Source organism: Papio anubis, chromosome 10, assembly GCF_008728515.1.
Source record: "Papio anubis isolate 15944 chromosome 10, Panubis1.0, whole genome shotgun sequence".
NCBI classification, from domain to species: Eukaryota; Metazoa; Chordata; class Mammalia; order Primates; family Cercopithecidae; genus Papio; species Papio anubis.
The window spans coordinates 73989517-74014469 of NC_044985.1; the positions used below are offsets into that span (position 1 = coordinate 73989517).

The window sequence follows — 24953 nt, forward strand, 5'->3', positions numbered from 1 at the left end:
CTGTGGCTTGCCTTTTCACTCTTTCAAGAATGGCTTGGAGTGAACAGAAGTTCTCATTCTTAACACATTACAGTTTGTTCACTTTGCTTACAGTACATTTAGTGTATTATTTAAGTAATCCCTCCCTAACCCCTGGGATTGAAATTTTCTTTGTGAAAAGGTTTTTAAAGATTTACTTTAACAGTTACGGATTATATAAAAATTTGACCATTTCATCAAAATTTTGAAATATATGAGCATAAAGTTGTACATAACATCCTCTCGTAATCTTTTTTATGGCTATGGGTTTTATAGGGATGTGCTATTTTTCATTTCTAGATTTGTAACACACTCTGCTTTTACCTTTGTCTTTAACAACTTATCACTAAGGATTTATCAGTTTTAATGGTCTATAAAAATAATTTTCAGCTTTGATATTTACTGTTTATTGATTTTAAATTTCTTTTTTTTTTTTTTTTTTTGGATTTTGATCATTTCATTGTGATGTCATATAAGGTTACTGCTCACGTTCCAAACATTTGGGATTTCCCTGTTATCTTTCTATTACAGATTGCAACCTTAATTCCACTGGGGACAGATAATATATTCTGTAAAACTAATCCTTTAAAATATATTAAGACGAATTCCATGGCCTATTTTGGCAAGTGTTTCATACACATGTGAAATGGAACGTGAATTCTGTAGTTACTGAGTGCATGTTAATTAGGTCAAGCTTATTAAACAATGTTCATTCAAATCACATATGTGCATATAAAATACGTGCACGAAAATATACGTACTCAGTATGTCTTTGTTTCATCTGTTACTGAAAGAAATATGTTTGAATCTTTTCTTTCTTATGATTGTGGTTTTACCTATCTCCCCTTTTAGAGCTTTCCACTTGTTTACAAGATTAGTCATTTTTATTTACTTATTTATTTTGAGCCAGAGTCTCACCCTGTCGTCCAGGCTGCAGTGCAGTGGTGCGATCTTTACTCACTGCAACCTCAGTCTCCTGCGCTCAAGTGATTCTCCTGCCTCACCTCCAGAGCAGCTGGGACTACAGATGTGCGCTGCCACACCCACCTAATTTTGGTATTTTTAGTAGAGATGGGATTTCACCATGTTGGACAGGCTGGTCTCCAACTCCAGGCCTCAGGTGATGCACCTGCCTCGGCCTCCCAAAGCTGGGATTACAGCCATGAGTCACCGCACCTGGTCACAAAATGAGTCATTTTTATTTTATTTTTATTTTTAATTAATTTATTTTTTTGAGACAGAGTCTTGCTTTGTTGCCCAGGCTGCAGAGCAGTGGCGCAATATCGGCTCACCACAACCTCCGCCTCCTGTTTCAAGCAATTCTCCTGCCTCAGCCTTCCAAGTAGCTGGGATTACAGGTGCCCACCACGACACCAGGCTAATTTGTTTATTTTTAGTAGAGACGGGGTTTCGCCATGTTGGCCAGGCTGGTCTCAAACTCCTGACCTCAGGTGACTCAACTGCCTCAGCCTCCCAAAGTGCTGGGATTACAGGCATGAGAAACTGCACCTGGCCAAGATTAGTCATTTCTATTTTTATTATTTTTATTTTTAATTTTTAGAAGACCAATTCTGTCCACAGTGTATGAATGTTCTAGGTGAAGCTGGGGTGATGGGGAGAGTGAGGTGAAGACAGCATCTATAAATCTCATGACTTTGTTGTTTTGTTTCGTATTTTTGGAGACAGAATCTCCATCTGTCACCCAGGCTGGAGTACAGTGGTGTGACCTCGGCTCACTGCAACCTCTGTGTCCTGGGTTCAAGCGATTCCCCTGCCTCAGCCTCCCAAGTAGCTGGGATTACAGGCGCATGTAACCATGCCCTGCTAATTTTTGTATTTTTAGTAGAGACAGAGTTTCACCATGTTGGCCAGGCTGATCTCGAACACCTGATCTCAGGTTATCCACCCACCTCGGCCTCCCAAAGGGCTGGGATTACAGGCGTGAGTCACCGCACCCTGCCAAGATTAGTCATTTTAAAATGTTTGAAAATATCATGCCAGGAGAGTTATTTCAGATAGGCAAAGGTTTGTTCGTATAGTTTCTCCGTTTTAGTACTAGTGCCATATTGTTCACTATGGAATTCATTAAGTAATTCTGCTTCATATTTAGTTATAAACCAAGGCTTTTCGACAAGTACTTACAAAGTATCTTTCTGCAGTTGATTGATTATAAAGTATTGACTGCGCTCAATAATCAGTGATCTTAAAATGGTAAAAAGCTGAATAAAGTTTGAAACAGATTGACCTAAGCCTTATCTTCTAAAGAAGCAAAAACGGAAATCTAGGGCTTGCCAAGTTTGGCCCCTAAGGGCTACACCTCAGGAACTAGGATAGCCTAGATTCAAGCCATCATTCTAGGATGACCTAGAATTAAGTCTAACTTTAAATTCTCTGAAGTCCTGACTAGACTGAGATGATCTGGGACTGCTAGTGCCCTTAGCCTGAACACCTACCAGAAACAAAGGTCCATCTTCTTTGGAGAGAGAATATCATCCTAGGACTCAAAAATATCTGCATTTTAAATACTCAGAAATAATCAGACATATGAGAAAAGACCACAGCTAAAGACACAACAGAAACAGACTCATAGGACATTAAAATTTAAAGGTACCATCTAACCATTCTGCAATTATGGTATGTCCTACCTCAAATAAAAGTTTTTGTCATAAAATGTACGTCATGTGATATTTAAAAAGTTATACCACTTTCCTCTAGTTAGTGTGGTATGCTATCTTCCTTCTTTTAACCCTTCTGTGCCTTATATTTATGGTGTCCCAAGCACTCTGATAGTCACTGTTTCTTAACTGCGTTATTATTAAACAATCATCTTCACGTAGTAATATAATCTACTATAAAGAATGTTAATATGGACAAGCATAATTAACATCTGAACACAAATGGAAAAAGGATGTGACTGTAGTCAAACTCCTACTCTGTCGCTATAAAAATGACTTCCTATTTAAGTTTTTGGCATCCCTAAAGGCAAAATTTAGGTAACCTAAGACTCTACTTTTTAATTAAGAAACCTAGCTAGATGAGTTTTTCAGACTGTTCAATAGGAGAAAAAAGCTGACACAGCTCTATTTTTGGCTTTAAAAGAACATCTCATTATAATTACTTTAAAAAGACAATTAAATCCATTCAAACATATAAATATGTTAATCTGCAACTAGGAATCAGCACTCACTCCCATATGTTCAGATATTACTATTCTAGACAAAAAACAATTTTTTAAAACTGCTCCTTGTGGAGCAGGGCTAACCCATAGGCAATGTGCCCAGAGTAGCCCAATATTAACTTTCAAAGACTGGTTAATTACAAGTTTGGTTGTAATTTACAAAGACTGGTTTGGTACTGGTACCAAAACAGATATATAGAACAATGGAACAGGACAGAGCCCTCAGAAATAACATCACACATCTAAAACCATCTAATTTTTGACAAATCTTACAAAACAAGCAGTGGAGAAAGGATTCCCTATTTAATAAATGGTGCTAGGAAAACTGGTTAGCCATGTGCAGAAAACAGAAACTGGACCACCCTTACACCTTATACAAAAATTAACTTAAGATGGATTAAAGACTCAAACATAAGACCTAAAACCATAAAAGCCCTAGAAGAAAATCAGGCAATACTATTCAGGACACAGGCATGGTCAAAGACTTCATGACTAAAACACCAAAAGCAATGGCAACAAAAGCCAAAATTGACAAATGGGATCTAATCAAACTAAAGAGCTTCTGCACAGCAAAAGAAACTGTCATCAGTGTGAACAGGCAACCTACAGAGTGGGAAAAAATTTCTGCAAGCTATCCATCTGACAAAGGTCTAATATCCAGAATCTACAAGGAACTGAAACAAATTTACAAGAAAAAAAAAATCAAAAAGTGGGCAAATGATATGAACAGACACTTCTCAAAAGACGACATTTATGTGGCCAACAAACACATGAAATAAAGCTCATCATAACTGGTCATTAGAGAAATACAAATCAAAACCACAATGGGATACCATCTCACACCAGTTAGAATGGTGATTATTAAGAAGTCAGGAAACAACAGATGCTGGCAAGGCTGGGGAAAAATGGGAATGCTTTACACTGCTGGTGGGAGTGTAAATTAGTTCAACCACTGTGGAAGACAGTTTGGTGATTCCTCAAGGATCTAGAACCAGAAACACCATTTGACCCAGCAATCCCATTACTGGGTATATACCCAAAGGATTATAAATCATTCCACTATAAAGACACATGCACACATATGTTTACTGCAGCACTATTCACAATAGCAACCCAGATGCCCATCAATGACAGACTGGATAAAAAAAATGTGGCACATACACACCATGGAATACTACGCAGCCATAAAAAAAAAAAAATGAGTTCGTGTCCTTTGCAGGGGCATGGATGAAGCTGGAAGCCACCATTTCCAGCAAACTAACACAGGTACAGAAAACCAAACACCATATGTTCTCCCTCATAAGTAGGAGTTGAACAATGAGAACACATGGACACAGGGAAGGGATCATCACACACCGGGGCCTGTCAGGAGGTGGGGAGCAAGGGGGACGGAGAGCATTAGGACAAATACCTAATACATGCGGGGCTTAAAACCTAGATGATGGGTTGACAGGTGCAGCAAACTACCATGGGACATGTATACCTGCATGTTCTGCACATGTATCCCAGAACTTAAAGTAAAATAAAAATTTTAAAAAGTACTAGTAAAAATAAATTTAGTTATTACGCCTGTTTTTTTTTTTTTAAAAAAAAGATATTTAAAGTTATTTTAAGGCATAGTTAAACACCCATGATTTATATTAATGGCAAGATTAATCCCTCAATGCATAAACACAGACACACATAAACAATTCAGCTTGGTGCTCGAAAAGTAAATATTCCAAAGTAAACAGTTAATAACCAGAGTAAAGAAGATGACAAACTCATAAAGATACACAATGGGGTGACATGACTGATGTTTACACAAAAAGTCATGGATTTAAATCTAACCAGAGGGAATGAGTAAGCTCCTGCCCAGAATAAACACTGCATCACAGTATTGGACAGTATGTGATAGCCTACCACTATCACTCAGGATAAATGGTGCTTTGAAATAGCACCACTTCAATTTCTTTTGTTAGAAATTCACGTAGATTTGTCATCACACATGCTTTCAGTATGGCATAAAAGTTACTATTATGACTATTAAATAAGTTTCTTAATATATCTCTGGGACCACATGCATTAGATTAACAAAACAGCAGGCTGCAAAGTAAAAACAAAGACTTTTTACTATGTTTCTCATATTAATGGGCTCATATTGCATCTTAATATATATTAATATATTATATAATAATATATTTTAATGGACTAACACATAGGGATTAGCACCAAACAGTTTTTGCTATTGGGTATGTATAATTCATGTTATTTTTAAAATGACAAAAATGATATTCAACAACAAATAATTGAGAGAAAATATTTAACTTATTTACGTATTAACAGTCTACCATTCTAGGAGGTCCAGCCCAAAATTAAATTCATCTCCCTTCACTCTCCCCAGCTCACTCTATAGCCACTTTTCTTCTCAAATGTTAGTAAATAGTGCCACCATTCATCCCATGGCCCAGCCTAGAAACCTGAAAGTCATTCTTACTCACCTTTATCCATCACATACAATCAATCCATCATCAAAACCCATCAAGTCTTCTCCAAAATCTCCCTCTTAAATCTAACTATCTACCCTTTCATTATCTCTACCCTACTTTTCTTTTTTCTTTTTTTTTGAGAGGGAGTCTCGCTCTGTCATCCAGGCTAGAGGGCAGTGGTGCAATCTCAGCTCACTCCACCTCCTAGGTTTCAAGCGATTCTCCTGCATCAGCCTCCCAAGTAGCTGGGATTACAGGTGAGTGCCACTGGGCCCAGCTAACTTTTTGAATTTTCAGTAGAGACAGGGTTTCGCCATGTTGGCCAGGCTGGTCTCACACTCCCAACCTGAGGTGATCCACTGCCTCGGCCTCCCAAAGTGCTGGGATTACAGGCGTGAGCCACCATGTCTGGCCTCTATCTTACGTTTAATCACCATAATCTCTCACCCAGTTCCCTGCAACAGCTTCCTAAATAATCACTTTACTTCCAATCCCACCCTCCTCCAGTCAATTCTTCACACCAGAGTTATCTTTCTAAAATGCAAATCTGTTCTAGACATTGCCCCTGCTAAAAAGCACTTAATTAGCTCTCCATATTGATCTGAAGATCAACTACTTAACACGTCCTATAAGAGAGCTGATCTGGCTTCTTGTTTACCTCTATGGCCTCAGAATTTAACCCCTATCTCCTCCACAGTCTAAAATGTAGGCACACTGAACTCTGCTCAAATATGAATTCTCTCTTATCTCTTTTTCACATATGCTATTATCTTCCCACTCACACACTGTCATTCAACACTGCATCAAACCCTCACACAAATGAACCAACTATATTGCATTCTTTTACTACTCTCGACTTTTCATTAAATTCCTCCTTCCTTAAGTCTCAGCTTAAATATAACTTCCTCCAAGAGGCTTTCCTTACACTACCCCCATCACTACACTATTCACACATACACACAGTTAAGGCTAGTACTGTTTAATGTATTTCCAGACTACCCCACATTTGCCTGTTTGGACAGTAAGCTCTAGGAGAAAAGAAAACATGCCTGTTTTGTTCAGTATTTTATCACCAGAGCCCAACCAGTATCGAGCACATCTAGACATCCAGTAAGTTTTGCACTTTCTTGAGTAAAATAGTTGAGAACAATCTCAAATGATGGCTAAAGTCATTAATAATCAGGCTCTAGTTAGTTTCGAAGCTCACATATCCATATATCCTCAGGGGAATGAGCTCGTTTTACAGGCAAAGAGCTCTCCTCCACTTTTCTTCTCTGAAATACTTTCATGCCTCAGTAAGAAACAGAAACCTCTAGACCAAAAATCATCCAAACCAACATGGCTGGGGCAGAATCAAGGCCAGATGAGAAAGGCACAGGGCAAAAGTGCCTGCCACTTGACCTTGAATCTAGGGTGGTTTCATATTACAAATGAAAGGAACCCAAAACCTGACCAATATAGCCACAGGAAATGGCCATGGGGAAAAAAAAAAAAAAAAAAAAACAACTCCCTGTACATCTCAGAATCTGTAAGTTTGTCAAAATTGCCAAGAATATCTATACTCCCAGCAAGTCAAAAATTTCCCAGAATACAATACCTTAATGGGGAGGCAGGGGGACAGAAGGCAGTGAAGTCAAGTTCTTGGTAAGAAAATGAAAGCGCTCTCCAACTTAGACAACCCTGGGCTAAAGGGTAGATGGAAATGGGGTATAGGAAAGTAAAAAACAGGGCTCTATCTAATAAGACAGACAAGTGGTAAAATACAATTAAACAGACCATCTGTGGTATATTGCCAAGCACCAGAGGAACATCACTTAGATGATAATCCATTACATCTTGAAAAATCAATATAACCCAATGCTTACCTGTTTAAAAAAAAAAAAAAATCTCATTAAGACACTAAATGACTCTGAAAAATTTACCGTAAGAAACTACGCAACTCAAAGCAATCCTACGGCCAGGTGTAGTGGCTCATGCCAGTAATCCCAGCAATTTGGGAGACTGACCAACATGGTGAAACCTCAACTCTATTAAAAATACAAAAATTAGCCAGGTGTGGTGGCACGCACTTGTAATCCCAGCTACTCAGGAGGCTGAGGCAGAAGAATTGCTTGAATCCAGGAGGTGGAGGTTGCAGTGAGCCAAGATCACACTACTGCCCTCCAGCCTGGGTGACAGAGCAAGACTCCGTCTCAAAAATAAATGAAAATAAAAATAAATAAATAAATAAATAAGTAGAAGCAATCCTAACTCTCCCCTAATAAGACAGAAGGAAATCTAAGAGAATCTCATCTGGGAATGAGGAGAGATCTACCGCTCTCTATCAAAACAAGATATCCATCCATAGTTGGAGAAAGTTCAATAATCAATATAGATAAAAATGAATGCATATAAACATACAACCTATACACTTAGAAATCCAAGGGAAATTTCCCTCTATCTTTCCTCTCTCAGCTCCTGCTGTGTTACTGATATTTCAGTCTTAAAGAAAGCTCTTTTCATATCTTCCAGTTTTTTGTTTTTTTTTTTTTAAAAAAGAGATTTAAATGACATAGGTGAGTGGGAAGAAGTATACCAAAGGAAGCTGAACTCACAAGTTTCTCTAAAAATCTTAACTTAATAAAATTATTTCATCTCTTCTTTCATAAACTCTCAGGTTCTCTTTTTTTTTTTTTTTCCCCCTGCATCAGGGTCTCAGATGCAGTGGCACAATCATGGCTCAATGGAGCCTTTAATTCCTAGACTCAAACAATCCTCCTGCCTCAAACTTCCCAAGTAGCTGGGACTACAGGCATGCACCACAATGCCTGGTTAATTTTTTGGAGACACAGAGTCTAGCTATATTGCCAAGGCTGGACTTGAACTTCTGGTCTCAAGTGACTCTCCCATGCTGGCCTCCCAAAGCGCTGGGATTACAGGCATGGGCCACTGCGCCCGGCCTCTCAGGTTCCATACTAAGTAAAATAAATGTTGTTATGAAAAACGCAGCACTTTATTATTTAATTAAAAAATGGTTTCTTAAAATGTCTTCTATTCAGCTGTCAGTAATAGCAAAAAACAGAACACCTTTTAAAACTGAAAAAGGTACCTATTATGTCTAACAAATCTTTGCAATACATTAACATAATTCAATCTTTGAGCACTGTTCATTCTTCTTATGAAAATAAGAACATGTCTTCAATGACATTAATCAGTGGCTAAACATAATCTGATTCAGTAGTTCCCATTTAACTGAGCACTAGTCAACTTTCATGTGGGTGGTTTGTACTGCAATAAAGTCATTTGGGTAATGTATATGCTCATTATTTTTATTCCATTCCAGTTCCCACTTCTCTAGTCATGACAACATGCCCTTTCTAAAATATGCTTTAAAACTTAATTTTCTATTATTGATTGTGGGTGGGGGGGCGGATTTTCCCCTTACCCTTCTGAGTTCTTAGCTGGGACTGCTGTAACAAGACAGACTAACAAGAGAAAAACAGTTTATTAACATGTACACGTCATGTATACATAGGAGATTATCCAGGGAGAAATAAGAACTCTCCAAGAGGGGGCCTAGAACTCCAGCTTACATAACAACTTCAACTAGAAAGAAGAATGTGAAGGAAGGTAACCACAAAAAGCATGGTAAATAAGAGAAACGATTGTTTTGCAGAATTAAGTTGATGCCTCTGTTGATAGGCGTCTCTTGCCATTTGGTCATCCTTCTCTTCCCCAGAAAGGGAGACATTCTTACAAACAGAGATTTCCTTTCTAGGTACACATTTCTCTTACAAAAAAGTAACTTGTACTGTTTTCAGAGATGACCCTGTGTCTGCTGGTTCTCAAAATAATCTGCTCAAAAAAATCCTTATGCCAAAGTGGCACATTTAGGGTGGCATATTGTGGTCTCCTATAATCACAAAATCCTCTCACTAGCAGCATCTTAAGAGCACTCTGAGAAACACAAAAACAATATCATTCTGGGCCGTATTTTGAGTTAGGTTGGGTAGCCAACTTCATTTCTATTTTAAAATGCAAGAGGTGGTGGAGAAAAGGAAGACTAGAGGGAGAGAGAGAAGGAGAGAAGAACCTAAAATGTTCTTTAAATCCAGTTCAGTTGGGGAGGGAAATAGGAGTGGTACTACATGTATGAAACAAAAATTTAAGGATTTTCCTCTGTTCTATATCTACTTAATTTTATTTTTTAAACAAATATGCATTTCTGTTATATTCAAGGAATCTTCAAAAAGTTCACGGAATATGCATTATTGCAAAAAAACTATGCATGAACTTCAAATTTTTTTGTATGAACATAAACTCTTACTAACTTGTCATAACATACCAGAACAGGATCTAGCTTGAGGTCCTGAGAGGGATAAGACAGCGTTTGAAAGAGCCCCTATCACAGTAACATGAATGCTGCTAAAATTGAAGCAAGAACAAATATCAAATTTATGGTAAAGCTTGTGTGGAAGAAAAGTAAACTCACTGGTGAGTTGTGAAAAGTCTGTGAGGAAAATGCCTCAAAGATATCAACAGTTTACAAATAGATAACTCACTTTAAGAAGGCACGAGAAAATGTTCAAGATGCCAACAGTGGCAGACCATCCACATTAATTTGTGAGGAAAAAAATTCATCTTGTTTGTGCCCTAACTGAAGATGATCAATGGCTAACGGCATGAACAATAGCTAATGCCACAATTCTTTTATAATTGGTTCAGTTTACACAATTCTGACTAAAAAATTGAAGCTGAGCAAACTTTCCATCCGATGAATGCCAAAATCATTGGACCCAGATCTGCTGCAGACAAGAACAGATCTTTCAACAGAAATTTTGAGTGAGACTGCGATCCTGAAGCATTTCTTTGAAGAACTGTAACAGCAGATGAAATATGGCTTTACCAGTATGATCCTGAAGATAAAGCACAACCACAATGGCTACCAAGAGAAGTGGTCCAGTCAAAGCACAAGCAGACTGGTCAAGAGCAAACGTTGGCAACAATTTTTTGGGATGCTCAAAGGCAGGCTGCTGGTTGACTTTCTGGAGCACCAAAGAACTATCATAAAAACTTAGCCAAAGCTTTAGCAGAAAAACACCCAAAGTTTCATCAGAGACTCCTCGTACACTACGTAAATGCCCCTGCTTATTCTGCTCATCAAACAAGGGCAATTTTGAGAGTTTCAATGGGCAATTATTAGGCATCCACCTTATAACCCAATCTGGTTCCTTCTGACTCCTTTATGTTTCCTAATTGATATAGATTGGATATCTGTCCCCTCCAAATCTCATGTTGAAATTTATTCTCCAACATCAGAGGTGGGGCCAAATGGAAGGTGTCTGGGTCATGGGGGCAGATCGCTCATGAATGGCTTGGTATATCCCCAGAGTAATGAGTAAGTTCTCGCTCTATCAGTTCATACAAAAGCTGGCTGTTTAAAAGAATGTGGCGTCTCCTTTCTTTCTCACTCCCTCTCTCGCTATGTGATATGCCAGCTCTCCTTCCCCTTCTGCTATAACTGGAAGTTACCTGAAGCCCTCACCAGAAGCAGATGCTAGTGCCATGGTTCTTGTACACCCTGCAGAACTGTGAGCCAAATAAATTACCCAGCCTCAGGTATTCTTTTATAGCAACCCGAACAGAGTAACACACCAATCTTTAAAAATCTGTACATGGCACCCTTTTTTCTTCAGTTACCAATATAAAAAAGACTGCATTTACTTAAATTCCCAGGATCCTCATTTATTTAGGGATGGACTAAATGACTGGTATCACTGCTGACAAAAGAAATATCTTAAATTTGATGGAGCTTATGTTGAGAAAAAAAGTTATTTTTTATTTCTATCTTAATTAATTCCATTTTTCCACAAACTTTTTGAAGTCCCCTCATATTAGCTTAAAATGCAACCCCGGATGTTTTATATAAAGGGCAAAAGGATAACAAAATTTGTCTTCCCCAGAAACAGAATAAATTTAGTCATTTAAATATCTATTCATAAAAAAATTGTTTCAGAAACACTGGAATAATTTCACATAATTCTGATCTACCATGTGGAGAACTCAGTAACATTTTTATTTTACTGTATTTCAAAAAACTGAGTAAATGAATTTCTAAAATCTTAAAGATAACAGAATTTAGCAATCCCGGGACTTTACAAAATGCTGTGCTACTCTTCATGGTGGGTAACGAGAGAAAATAAAACTGTCATTTTCTATACTGGAAAAAAATAATACCTTCTATAACAAAAACAAAAGGAAAGCAGGGGGAAACCAAGCTCTATGGCGCCATCTTTTGGACTGTACAAATTCTTAACAAAATTCTTTCTTACATTATTGTAAGAAAAAATTTATTGACCAGAATCAAACAAGTACTATTCCTATGCCTTTTAAGGCGGGTGGATCACTTGAGGCCAGGAGTTCAACACCAGCCTGGCCAATGTGGTGAAATCCCATCTCTACTAAAAATACAAAATTAGCTGGGTGTGGTGGCAGGGGCCTGTAATCCCAGCTCCGTATTATTCTCACAGTTCTTTCTGTACTAGGGTATGTTAAATAAGCAGAAGTCATTGAACTGAGACTGTCTCTCTGCACTTTGAGTTCCTGCATAAAAAAATGCAAACTTAGTAAAGAAAGAAACTGAAACCTAATTTAAGAGTATAGTTTTGTAACGAACAGCCAAGTTTCAGCCAATCATAGGCAGCCAACTGATCAGACCCTACCAATACAGGGTGAACATCTCATCACACCATGCCCAAATAAGGCAAAATGCCTTGTGGTAGCCAATCAGGTAATTTCTCTAATTTGCTTCCACATTCAGCCTGTGGAAGCTCACTGCTCATGTTGCAAGGTGGAGCTCTCTCAACCTCTTCTGGTTCCGCATGCTGTCGGATTCATGAATTGTTCTTTGCTCAGATAAAGTGTTAAATTTGTATGAAGTTTTTAACAGATTAAAAATGTATCTATACTAAGCCTACACTAAGCAATTATGTGTAATTCTAAAATTCTACTAAAAATTCTGAAAATAAAGGCTTTTTGAACAAACTGTAGTCTGAACACCTTACAAAAATTGTTCCTAAAGTGAACTCCTCTCCCCCTAGAATCATCATTATCTGAGAACTTGCTAGAAATGCAAATTCTTGGGCCACATTCCAGACTAAACTAGAAATGGGGCAAGGAAATAATCTGCTTTTTTTTTTTTTTTTTAAGATGGAGTCTCATTCTATTGCCCAGGCTGAAGTGCAATGGCACAATCTTGGCTCCCTGCAACCTCCACCTCCCAGGTTCAAGCAATTTTCCTGCCTCTGCCTCTGGAGTAGCTGGGATTACAGGACCCTGCCACCACACCCAGCTAATTTTGTATTTTTAGTAGAGATGGGATTTCACCACATTGGCCAGGCTAGTCTTGAACTTCTGGCCTCAAGTGACCCACCTGCCTAGACCTCCCAAAGTACTAGGATTACAGGCATGAGCTGCCATGCCCAGCCTAGAATCTGCTTTTTCACAAGCCCTCCAGGTTATTCTGATACAAACTAAAACATGAAAAACAGTCTTTGGGAGATTTAGAAAAAAGTCACAGGAGACACAACCACATATAAGAACCTGCTGAGCAGCAGTTTTTAACCTTACCTTCACATTGGTAACACCAGGGAGCTTTAAAAATCCTAGGTCTCATCGCGCCACTGCACTAAAGCCTGGGCGACAGAGCAAGATTCCATCTCAAAAAAAAAAAAAAAAAAAAGAGCCTAGGTTTCACTCCACTATCCAATTTGATGATTATGGGAGATAAGGAAAGCCTAGGCACTGGAATTTTAAAAAGACTTCCAAATGATTCTAAAGTGCAAACAAGGTTGAGTGCCACTGATCTAGAGGATTACATTTTCAGAAGTTAGAGTTCATAAAACATCTTATATTAAGAAATGCTGGTGTCTTAAATTTTCTGTTGTTGTAACTGAATATCTGAGACTGGGTAATTTACAAAGTAAAGGAATCTATGTCTTACAGCTCTTCTGGAGATTGGGAAATCCAAGGTTGAGGGGCCATATCTGTTGAGGGCCTTCTTGCTGGTGGGGACTCTCTGCAGAGCCCAGCAGCAGTGCAAGGCATCATGTGGTGAGGGGGCAAAAGCATGCCAAACTGGCCTTTAAAACAGACCCATTCCCATGGTAATTAAACCATTCTTCCTGTGATAACCTATTAATCCAAGAATGGATCAAACTACTCTACCCTCAGGACCCCATCACCTCTTAAAGGCCTCACTTCTTAATACTGTTACATTCAGGATTAAGTTTCAACATGAGTTTTGGTGGGGACAAACACTCAAACCATACCATTCCATCCCTGACCTCCCAAACTCATATCCTTCTCACATACAAATACATTCACTCTAGCTCCATATCCTCAAAGTATTAACTTGTTTCAGCACCAACTCAAAATTCCAAAGTCCAGAGTCCCATCTGTGAAGCCTGTGAAATCAAAACAAGTTATCTACTTCTAAGATACAATGGTAGGACAGGTATAGGGTATTCCTGTAAAAACTAAAGTAGAGGTTCCTCTTCAAAGAGACTTTCCTCCCTGTCTAATTAGGAATAAATAGTAAATTATCTTAGAAGCAAAATTTATTCAAAGACCTGTGCTAACATTCTTAGATACCTGCTAGCCTTAATAAAGAAATCAATGTACTTTGTGTTCTTAGCTCCCACAATTTAGCCTAAATATTTGCCCTGGCATGCTTATACTGGTACAAGCAAGCATTAGGTCATATCTTGTTCCTCTTCCTCATTTGGAGGTGTTTTTACCTTGCTCAGCATTCCACAAGTTACTTCCTCCTTCCTTTGTTCTCCTCTGCCTTTGCCTCTTTTAGAAAGTTCCAATCGGGACAAATACAGAATGTGAGGTACCATTCCAGTCAATGGAAACCGGACACAGCAGGAGGGTGACTGTGTCAGGTTATAAATGACCCTCTCTCTTCTGTTCGCTGTACTCTCGTGGCAAAACTGCTGGCAAGTGTACTCTTTCTGCATAAAGTAAAATGGCCTTGCTGAGAAAATTAAATTTACGTTCAAGTGCTATTTCTTTGCAGCACCGGGGAACAAGCATTTCTAACATTCCCATTCTAAAAGGCAGAAATAGGCCAAAAGAAAGGAGTAACAGGCCTCAAGTAAGTCTAAACCCTAGGAAAGAAGACATTAACTCTTAAAGCTACAGAGTAATCTCCATTCCATGTCTGAATCCTGTGCACACTGGGGTGGGGTTGGGGAGGTGGGCTCGCAAGGTATCAAGCAACCCTATTCCTAGAGCTTTCTGGGCTCAACCAGTTAAGAGTAGGTAGCTAGGCAGACATGAGCAGGGCAGAGGACTCCCCCACACCCAGCATGTCAGGTGACAATCAAGTGATGGTCAGGTGGTTGTTAAACTGTCTCCCTAAAATAACTGGTCGCAGCTGGCAGCAGGGAAAGGCAGTCTCCCAGCAGACAGAAAACACCTGAAGCTGGTGATCAGCAGCTTCCCATTAAGATCTCAGGAGTTAGGCGAGTGGGCCCAAGCATGTGCACTAAGACGCAAAATGGCAGTTTAACTGGTATATGACCTTCCTCTAAAAATGTTCAACTTAGCAAGGCAAAAATGCCTCAAATGAGCATGCACACAACTTGAGAAAACACACTGAGGATGTGGTCCCTCTGGAGTGCTGGCAGGCCACTACACATGCGGACAGCCCACCCCAAGGAAAAAATCAAGGCAGGAGAAACTCAAACCCCGGAACCATGCCAATGTATAAAACCCCAAGTCAAGGGCCAAACAGAACACTTGAATCTCTCAAATTGCTTGCTTGGCCCTCTTCCAAGAATACTTTACTTCCCATTGTTCCTGTTCCAAAACTTTTTAATAAACTCTCACTCTTGCTCAAAAACTTGCCTTGGTCTCTCACTCTGCCTTACGCCCCTTGGACAAATTCTTTCCTTCGAGGAGGCAAGAATCAAGTTGCTTCAAATCTGTACGGATCCACCACTGCTAACGAGCCCACACTTCAGCTCTCTCCAGTTGAAGTTACAAACTGGTGCCATGCGCTGCCAGTGTGTCACAGTTCTAGAATCTCAAGGGCAGCTCTAGCTCTGACCTCACAATTCCACTTGGCATTCTCCAGAATGGGCTCTCTGTGGTGGCTCCACCCCTGCAACAAGTCTCTGCCTGGACACCAGACTGTCTATAATATATCCTTTGAAATCTAGGTAGAGGCTCACATGACTTCCTAGCTCTGCTTTCTGACAACCTGCAGAATTAGCACCACATGGATACCACCAAGGCTTACGGCTTATACCTTCTGGAGCTGCAGGTCAAGTTGCACCTAGGGCCACCTGAGCCATAGTGGGGACAACTGAGGAACACTGTGCTGGAATTCTGGGAGCACAGGCCCAAAGCAGCCCTGGGCAGTAAGCTTATAGGCAGAGGCCCAAGTCCATCACCCAAAACCATTTGTGCTAGAGCTCCGGGCCTGTGATGAGAAAGGGAGGCTCAAAGATCTCGGAAATGCCTTGAGGGTCTTTCTCCCATTGTCTTGATAATCCCTTCTATTAAGTACTACTCTCCTTAGCAAAAATTGCTGGGCCACACCTTGGTTTCCTCTCCCAAAAAATTTTTTCACGCTTTACATGGCCAGGCTGAGAGCTTTCCATATCTTTCTGCTTTCTTTCCCTTTTGATTATAAATTTCATCTTCAGTCATTTTTTTCCCTCTCACAGCTTAATGTAAGCTATTAAAAGTAGCCATGCAGCAGCCTGAATGCTTTGTGGGTTAGATAGGTCTTCTTTCAGGCATTCTAATTCACGGCTCTAAAATCCTGAATTCCATAAAGCCCTCAGACATGGACCCAATCCAGCCAGGTTCTCTGCTACTTTATTACAAGGATGCCCTTTACTCCAATATCTTGTTCCTCATTTTCATCTGGGTCCTCATCAAAATGGCCATTACTGTCCATATTTCTATTAGCATTCTGCCCATGATCACTAAAATAATCTCTAAGAAGTTCCACATCTTCCACAGCCTTGTCGTCTTCTGAGCCCTCACCAGAATCACCCTTAATGTTCCGTTCACAGCAATACAGGGGTTTTTCTATCCTGCTCCTCCAAACTCTTTCAAGTGTTTATCCATTACCCAATTCCAAAGCCACTTCCACATTTTCAGGTATTTGTTATTAGCAACACTTCTCAGTACCAATTTTCTGTCTCAGTCCATTTTGTGCTACTGTAACAGAATACACAGACTGGGTAACTTATAAAACAAAATTTAAAAACGGGTTTATTTAGGTGATGGTTCTACAAACCGGAAAGTTCAAGATTGAGAGGCTGCATCTGGCAGCTTCTAGTGAAGGCCTTATGTTACATGAAAACATGGCAGAGAAATAGAAGAGGTACCAGGCACATGTAAAAAGCCCAAAACATAGGAAGCAACCTCACGTTACAACAACCTGCTCTCGCAGAAACTAACATTCCCACAAGAGCTAACCCAGTCTTGCAAGAAAGATACTAATCCATCTTAACAACATAATCACCTCTTAAAGGCACCACCTCCCAACACCACCACATTGGAAACAAGCCTCAACATGGGTTTTGGTGGAGACAACCCATGCTCAAATCACAGAAGTTTGTAAATCAGACGTGAAAAGTGTGGCCTTCAAAACCAAGATAAACACAAAACCCCACTACTAAAAAAAAGAGACTGTTCACTTCCAGCCTGTTGTTTACCCTTTCAAAGGCTATACAAGATGTTTATTATTTAGGGTATAATTGTTTAAAAATTTTTCTATAACTGTACATTCCTAGTTGTTATGGGAAGGCCAAAACAAAAAAAAGGTAGGATAATCCTTGCCCTTTCCAGACCATCTAATACAATTGGGAAGATGAGATATAAAGTAACAATAAAGTACAAACACCAAACTTAGAGTACAGACTGAAAGCACTGACTCAATGGAAGAAGAAATCACATCTAATTGTAGTGTAAGTTGAGCATCCTGAATCCAAAACTCTGAAATCTGAAATGCTCCAATGAGCATTTCCTTTGAGTATCACGTTGGTGTTCCAAATATTTCAGATTGTGGAACATTTCAGACTTCAGATTTTTGGATTTAAGATTTAAGTTGTTAGATATGAGTTCTAAATTTCTCTTCAAAGGATCAGTGTATGTTCAATTCTTTGCCTTCTGCTTTTAAACTTAACTTCCCCATAACGCAACCTTTCTCGATTACCTGCTCCACCCTGACTCATTCCAATTTACTGCTCTGCCATAACCATTTTTTCTGCCAAACCACTCACCCTATCACTCTCTTTAAATTAGCCAATCAGAATTAGTTTAGCCTGTCTGGTCTAACCCTAGCCAATAGGGGAATGACACAGCAGCAGGGGCCATGTTTATCAGGAATAAGAACTCCTTCTCCCTTCCTTTTCCAGGTGTGTGCTCACCACTGCTCCATCTGTAAGGGCACACCCTTCTATAGAAGTACATCGCCTTGCTGAGAATTAAAAATAAAATGTTATATTCGAGTGCTATTTCTTTTGCAGCACTGAAACTTTATTTATAACATATTGTAAATATTCCAAAATCCAAAACACTCCGGGTCCTAAGCATTTCAGACAAGAGATGCTCAATCCATACTATGTATGACTATTAAAAAAGAGGGTAGAACTTCAGTCTTTAAGGATGCATGTGGTTGGGCATACCTGATGGAAGAAAAGACACAATTTTTTTAAGGGAGCAGATAAAATATAGTATAAAACAAACTTTCTCAGGGGTTCCTCATCTGAACCACAGATCACTGCAAATGATGTGATTATACTCTCAATTCTTCCAAGGATAGTACGTAACTAGTACCATTCAAGAAGCACAGGACAGAAATAGGAACTAATTAATTACATTCAAGGGATGGCTTAGAGCCCTATTTCTCAAATTAACATGACTCAGAATTACTTGGAGAGCTTGGCTTGTTCAAACAGACTGCTAGGCCCCAGTCTAGAGACGGATTCTCTAGGCAAACCCAAGAACATTTTAGGGCATTAAGACTTAATCCTCTGGTAGAATTCTGGTTAAGAAAGGCTGATATAAAGTATATATTTATTTGAAAGTAATTTATGTTCTTTAAATACTGAAAACAGAGACCAGTATGAAGCAGCAGCAGCATGTTCATCTATTCAAGACAACACTGTCTTGGTCTGTTTCACTGCAGTCTTTCTTTTGAAATAAATATTCTTGGTTGTTATACATGAGGAATATATACAAACGCTATACAAGCCCCAGTACTGAAGAACATGGCCAGTGCATTCAGACATGCTGTGCTAAAGCAATATAATCCTCAGGCTTCTGTAAAAAAATGGAAGTTCTGCCCACTTAATAGCACCAAGGGCAGTTTACCAATCCTTTCATATCAGAAAGAGTCTTGAGTTATAACTTTAAGTGATCTCTTGGTCAACTAGACCAAATAGTTATTGAAATATTCTCAATAATATGTCAGCAATATATTTACCATTCCTGATAATATTTTTATTTTATATTATACTAATAACAACTTAGTTGGGGAGAAAACTCTTGGATCCTAACTACTTCACAACTTCTCAACCCATTGACTTCTGTCACACTGTGTAACAGAGCAATCTGAAGAAATCTGTGTATAACATGCATTCACTAATCACCCCATTTACCTTGATTCCTTGGCCTGACTACTCACAGTTAGCTTTTTTCTCTTAAGGTTTATAATTTTAAAAGATTTACCTGAGCCTTTATCTAGGTGTGGGTCTCTTTTCGCTTATCTGAAATTCTGTGTTTCCTTTAATTATACATATCTGAGTTTGGGAGTTTTTGTTTTTACTTAAAGTCTTATTTCATCATATCTGATCATTATTTCTGTTCCAAGTGTTTGATTTACTTTCAATGGAGTATTTATCACTCCTTTTTTGGGTTCCCAGTAACTTTCTTTCATAGTCATTACCTCAAAACACTCATTTTTATCACTTACATATTTTTTTTAATGCTTTGTGAGAGTTTCTCAAGTTTACTCTCCACAGATACTTTACTATCTGTAACATGAAATTCATCTCTTTCTAATCTAATGCCATTAAAACAGAATGTCAGTTTTGCTACTGTGTATTAGTTCCCCGTCATCCTCCCTGTTATCTGTTTCCCTTTTTCAACTTGTAGCCCTTTCACCTGAGTCTGCTCTCTCCTTATGGGATTTCTTTCCTGTTTTAATGGGGTCACATTTATTTTTCACGCTGTTGGGTATGCCCATTGTTTTTGTCTTCATTTCCTCCTGGTTTCTTTCACATTCACAGGGCAGCTCTTCCTTCAATGCTTCAGATTCTTTCCCTTCCTCTTATTCTACAGTATTTTTTTTCAGAGAGCTTTCATCTTCCCCAGGTTAAAGCACAACAAACCCACACTCAGTTTCTGCCAAGCAGAGAGGTACAGATCGCCCTTGCTAGTAGAATCCCTTCCCAAAATGATGTGCAAGATCTAAGCAATTCCGGTCCTTATTTAGGGTGGTTCTACTAGAACAAAGTGTGGAACTACCTGTATTCCAAATCGTTCCTTAAAACACTGAACAGGTGGAATTTCAAAAATTCCACCTTTTGGCCTCATACTACCTACCTACCTAGACTCTACCTACCTGGGCCCTACCTACCTATGTCCTGCCTATTGGCATGGCTCAGGACATGCTACCCCAAACTATGGCCACTTGGAGGCCACTGTGACTTTCCCCCACCTTTTTGTGGGACAGTTGGCCATAAAGAAGTTCTCTAACCTACCTCTTCTGAAAGTATTTTTTTTTTTTTTTTTTTTGACACAGAGTCTCGCTCTGTCACCCAGGCTGGAGTGCAATGGCATGATCTCAGCTCACTACAACCTCCTAGGTTCAAGCAATTCTCGTGCCTCAGCCTCCCCAGTAGCTGAGATTACTGGTGCACACCATAACACCCAACTGATTTTTGTAGTTTTAGTAGAGATGGGGTTTCGCCATGTTGCCCAAGCTGGTCTCGAACTCCTGGCCTCAAGCGATTCACCCACCTCAGCCTCCCGAAGTGCTAGGATTACAGGCATGAGCCACGACACCTGGCCTTGAAAGTCATTAAACCCTCATGTGACAAGGGCTCCATTCTATACCTGGAGGAAAGGAATGTTACACAGAGAGGCCAAGAAGAATCTCAACAAACAAGCCTACCTAAGTTCCCCCATTTATTACTAATGAATAATACCGTTTTTGTACAATCATACTTCTATGTGACCATCCATTGTTCGTTGAACTTACACACAAAAACACAGTTTTTCCTGGATCTGTGGGTCTTTGAGTCTTCATTTCTGAAGGCTCCCATGTCATGTAAAACTTTGATTAAATAAATGTGTTATGCTTCTCTATTGTTAATCTGTCTTTTGTTATACGGATATTGGCCATGACCCCTGCAATCAGTGAGGAAAAGACATTACTTTTTCTCTCCTCCACTACCTTTCTAGGCTCAGTTCAATTCACCATCTTCTCTCCATGCAGCCCTTTCCTGCCATGAAGACCCATTCTGACCCCTCACTTCTTTAAAGGCTAATCTTTGTCAGTACCTTACAATCTACCAATTGTTTTGAAATTATTTCATGTTTTCTCTAACTCCAGGTCAAGTTAATCAATGTCAGTTACATTTTAGACTTCTCTGTAATAGCACAGAGGCAGAATATTTGTCAACTGACAGAAATGCAGTTATAGAGAACTTCATAAAGAATCCAAACACTTCCACTAAGGTGAAATTTTGAGTAACAGGTACAATTTAGGCAACCAAATCTCTAATACTGAATTAAAAAAAAAAACTCAACATTCTAGTTTCTCTTCTGAAGCTCCTATTTTTAAGTAGAAAAAAGGCTCTATATATTAAAAGATAACTTTCCATTGCTTAAAAAAACTTGCTAATTCAAAAAATTAAAATAGCATATAATGTGTGTGTGTGTGTGTGTGTATATATATATTTTTTTTTTTTTTTTTTTTGAGATAGTCTCACTTTGTTACCCAGGCTGGAGTGCAGTAGTGCAATCTCAGCTCACTGCAAGCTCCACCTCCTGGGTTCAAGCAATTATCGTGCCTCAACCTCCTGAGTAGCTGAGATCACAGGTGTGTGCCACCATGCTCAGCTAATTTTTGTATTTTTAATAGAGACAGGGTTTCACCATGTAGGCGAGGCTGGTCTCAAACTCCTAACGTAAGTGATCTGTCCACCTTGGCCTCCCAAAGTGCTGGGATTACAGATGTGAGGCACCATGCCCAGCCATATAACATAATTAAGAACATAAAATATTCTTTTGGGCTGGGATAGTCTAAAAGTGCTATAAGCAAATATTATATCTCAAATCTGTCAGGATCCAAAATCCACACAATTACGTTTCAATGAGGTCTATTATATTACATTCATCAGCTCACTTCTGTTTAATAATTATTAACTTATTTTTAATACAACTCACATCAATGATCGGAGTAAAAAGTCTACTTACCCCACCCATTGTAATTCCATGAATAAGTGCAACATAAGGTTTCTGGCAAGAACCTGAAAGAAATAGAGCTGTAATTTTAGTTACAGTGTTTATAATACATTCCCTTTTTCTTAAAAAAACCCACATTATATATACTCAAGATTCTCCCTAGGAAATTTTAGCAAGAAACACCAAAGATGACTAAATGTATGGCTTATAAAATACATATTTTTAAGTGTCAATCCAACACAATCCTATCTATTCGTTATCATTTAACAACTTAACCTTTGATTTTAAACAAAAAACCAGGGCTCAGTGTGGTGGCTGACACCTGTAATCTAAGCTCTTTGGGAGGCCAAGGTGGGAGGATTGCTTGAGGTCAGCAGTATGAGATAAGTCTGAGCAATACAGCAAAACTCCATCTCTTAAAAAATATATAGCCAGGTGTGGTGGCAAGCACCTGTGCTCCCAGCTGCTCAGAAAGCTGAGGTGGGAGGAACACTTGATCACTTAAGCATAGGAGGTTGAGGCTGCAGTGGGCTGTGATCATGCCACTGCACTCCAGCCTGGGCAACAGACCAATACTCTATCTTTAAAAAAAACAAAAAAAAAGGAAGAGCTATGCTACATTATGGTTGAGAAGACTCCATTTCAAAGATGTCAACTCCCTCCAAATTAACCCATAATTCATTCTAAGTCTAATCATAATCTCAGTAGAAACTTTTGTGAAACCTGATGAAACAATTCTAAAATTCATATGGAAGACCCAAAGTCCAATAGCAGCCAAGACAAAAGACATGTAGAAAACGCATCTTAAAGAATTTGGAAACAAAGTAATGATGCATAAACACTATGATCTATCCATTCTACATACTAGTTCTGGAGAAACTTTTGCGCATGGGAAATAAGGGAGCACGTACAAGAGTACAACTATCTATGTTAGTAACTATTGGAAGCTAAAATATCCATTAATGTAGAACAGATAATTAATGTGGGATATAATCATAATATTGGATACCACAGAAGAGTTATATTCCATGTTGTTAAAAACAATTTATGGAATGGTATACACAGTAAGATAGTATTTACGTAAATTTCTAAATACAAAGTAAAAATCTTTTAGTTCAAACCTAAAATAAAAGCTAAAAAACAAAAGGAATTGGAAAGCTTAAAAAATGGAAGCCTCTATTTGTCTACTTTGCTGTATAAAATATGATACAATGTTCTGCATTTCTATTTTGTCTTTAAACTTACACATTTAAACTTATACACCGCAAGTGCAATGGCTCACGCCTGTAATCCCACCACTTTGGGAGGCCGGGGCAGGTGGATCACCTGGGGTCAGGAGTTCGAGAGCAGCCTGGCCAACATGGTGAAACCTGTCTTTAATTAAAATACAAAAATTAGCCGGGTGTGGTGGTGCATGCCTGTAATCCCAGCTACTCAAGTGGCTGAGGCAGGAGAATCACTTGAACCTGGGAGACAGAGGCTGCAGTGAGCCAACATCGCACCACTGCACTCCAGCCTGGGTGACAGGGCAAGACTCTGTCTCAAAAGATAAATAAATAAATAATAAAATTAAAATAAACTTATGTTTTACTATTTTAAATACTTCAATGTTAAATTATTGCACAGCTTTTTTCATCACTTAGTAATTATTTTCATCAATTCGTTTTTACAAAAACATATATATCCCCATGTGTTTAATCTACTAGATATTAATTCATGTTTTTATGCCAATATATAAATATGTTTGTCTAAAAGGCACATGAGAAAAACTGAATTTATTTTTTCAACTATGTCAAAATACTTTAATATCACGTACTCAATCAAATTCTAACTTAAAATCTTTTAGTTCATAAATATTTAGTAAAAATGTCAAATATGGTCTAGGAGAATACACTGAAAATTAATGACAATGGTTGTTTTTGAGGAGGAATAACTGGTTGCTTCTGGGGAAAGTAATGGCACTGAGGAAAGCAAAAAAATGAACTGAAATGTAACTTCCAGACTTGCAGTATTATATTTCTTTTGAAGACATTTTAAATCATCAAGCAAAAATAAAATATTGATGTCTGTTAATTCTGGGCTAGAGTGTACACAAGTACTTATTATGTTACTTCCTGTATCTTAACTTTTGAAACACATGCTTGATAAAAACACTGCTTCACCTCCAATGAAACCTTGAACCTTGAATATAAAGAAATTTTTATTCCCAAGTTCTTTAAGAATTAGGAAATGATACTATATACTTCATTTTATAGAGAAAACTGGAACCCATGGTTTTTCCCCCAAGAAAGCTAAAGCTACCACATGATCAGAAATCCATATTCTCATACTGATTTTTTTTTGAGACGGAGTCTCGCTTTGTTGCCCAGGCTGAAGTGCAGTGGTGCGATCTCGAATCACTGCAACCTCCACCTCCCAGATTCAAGGTGATTCTCCTGCCTCAGCCTCCCGAGTAGCTGGGATTATAGGCATGTGCCACCGCACCCAGCTGATTTTTGTATTTTTAATAGAGATGGAGTTTCACCATGTTGGCCAGGCTGGTCTCAAACTCCTGACCTCAGGTGATTCACCCATTCAGCCTCCCAAATTGCTGGGATTACAGGCGTGAGCCACCGCACCCGGCCTCATATTGATTTTTTAACAAACTGCAGTTAAGTATAGCCTACTAATATTAAAGGGTTACTGTTTTTAAATAAGCACTCAAAATTGTTTAATCAACTTTATTTATGCCTGGCACATGGTATTAAAAGTTTAAGTAAGACTGCCTATTGATTACATTTTTAACAAAGTGCATACATCCACCTCATTTC

The 24953-nt window shown here is 38.7% G+C and overlaps 1 protein-coding gene across 4 annotated transcripts in view; it reads right to left on the minus strand.

Moving 5' to 3' along the window:
- HIBCH (3-hydroxyisobutyryl-CoA hydrolase) overlaps positions 1-24953 on the minus strand; it is a 122295-nt gene that overhangs the window by 67861 nt on the left and 29481 nt on the right. For all 4 annotated transcript variants that reach the window (XM_031651412.1, XM_031651414.1, XM_031651413.1 and 1 more), the window contains one exon: positions 22156-22208. In XM_031651412.1, the coding sequence (XP_031507272.1) occupies positions 22156-22208 (53 nt within the window). The remainder of the gene's footprint in view (positions 1-22155; positions 22209-24953) is intronic.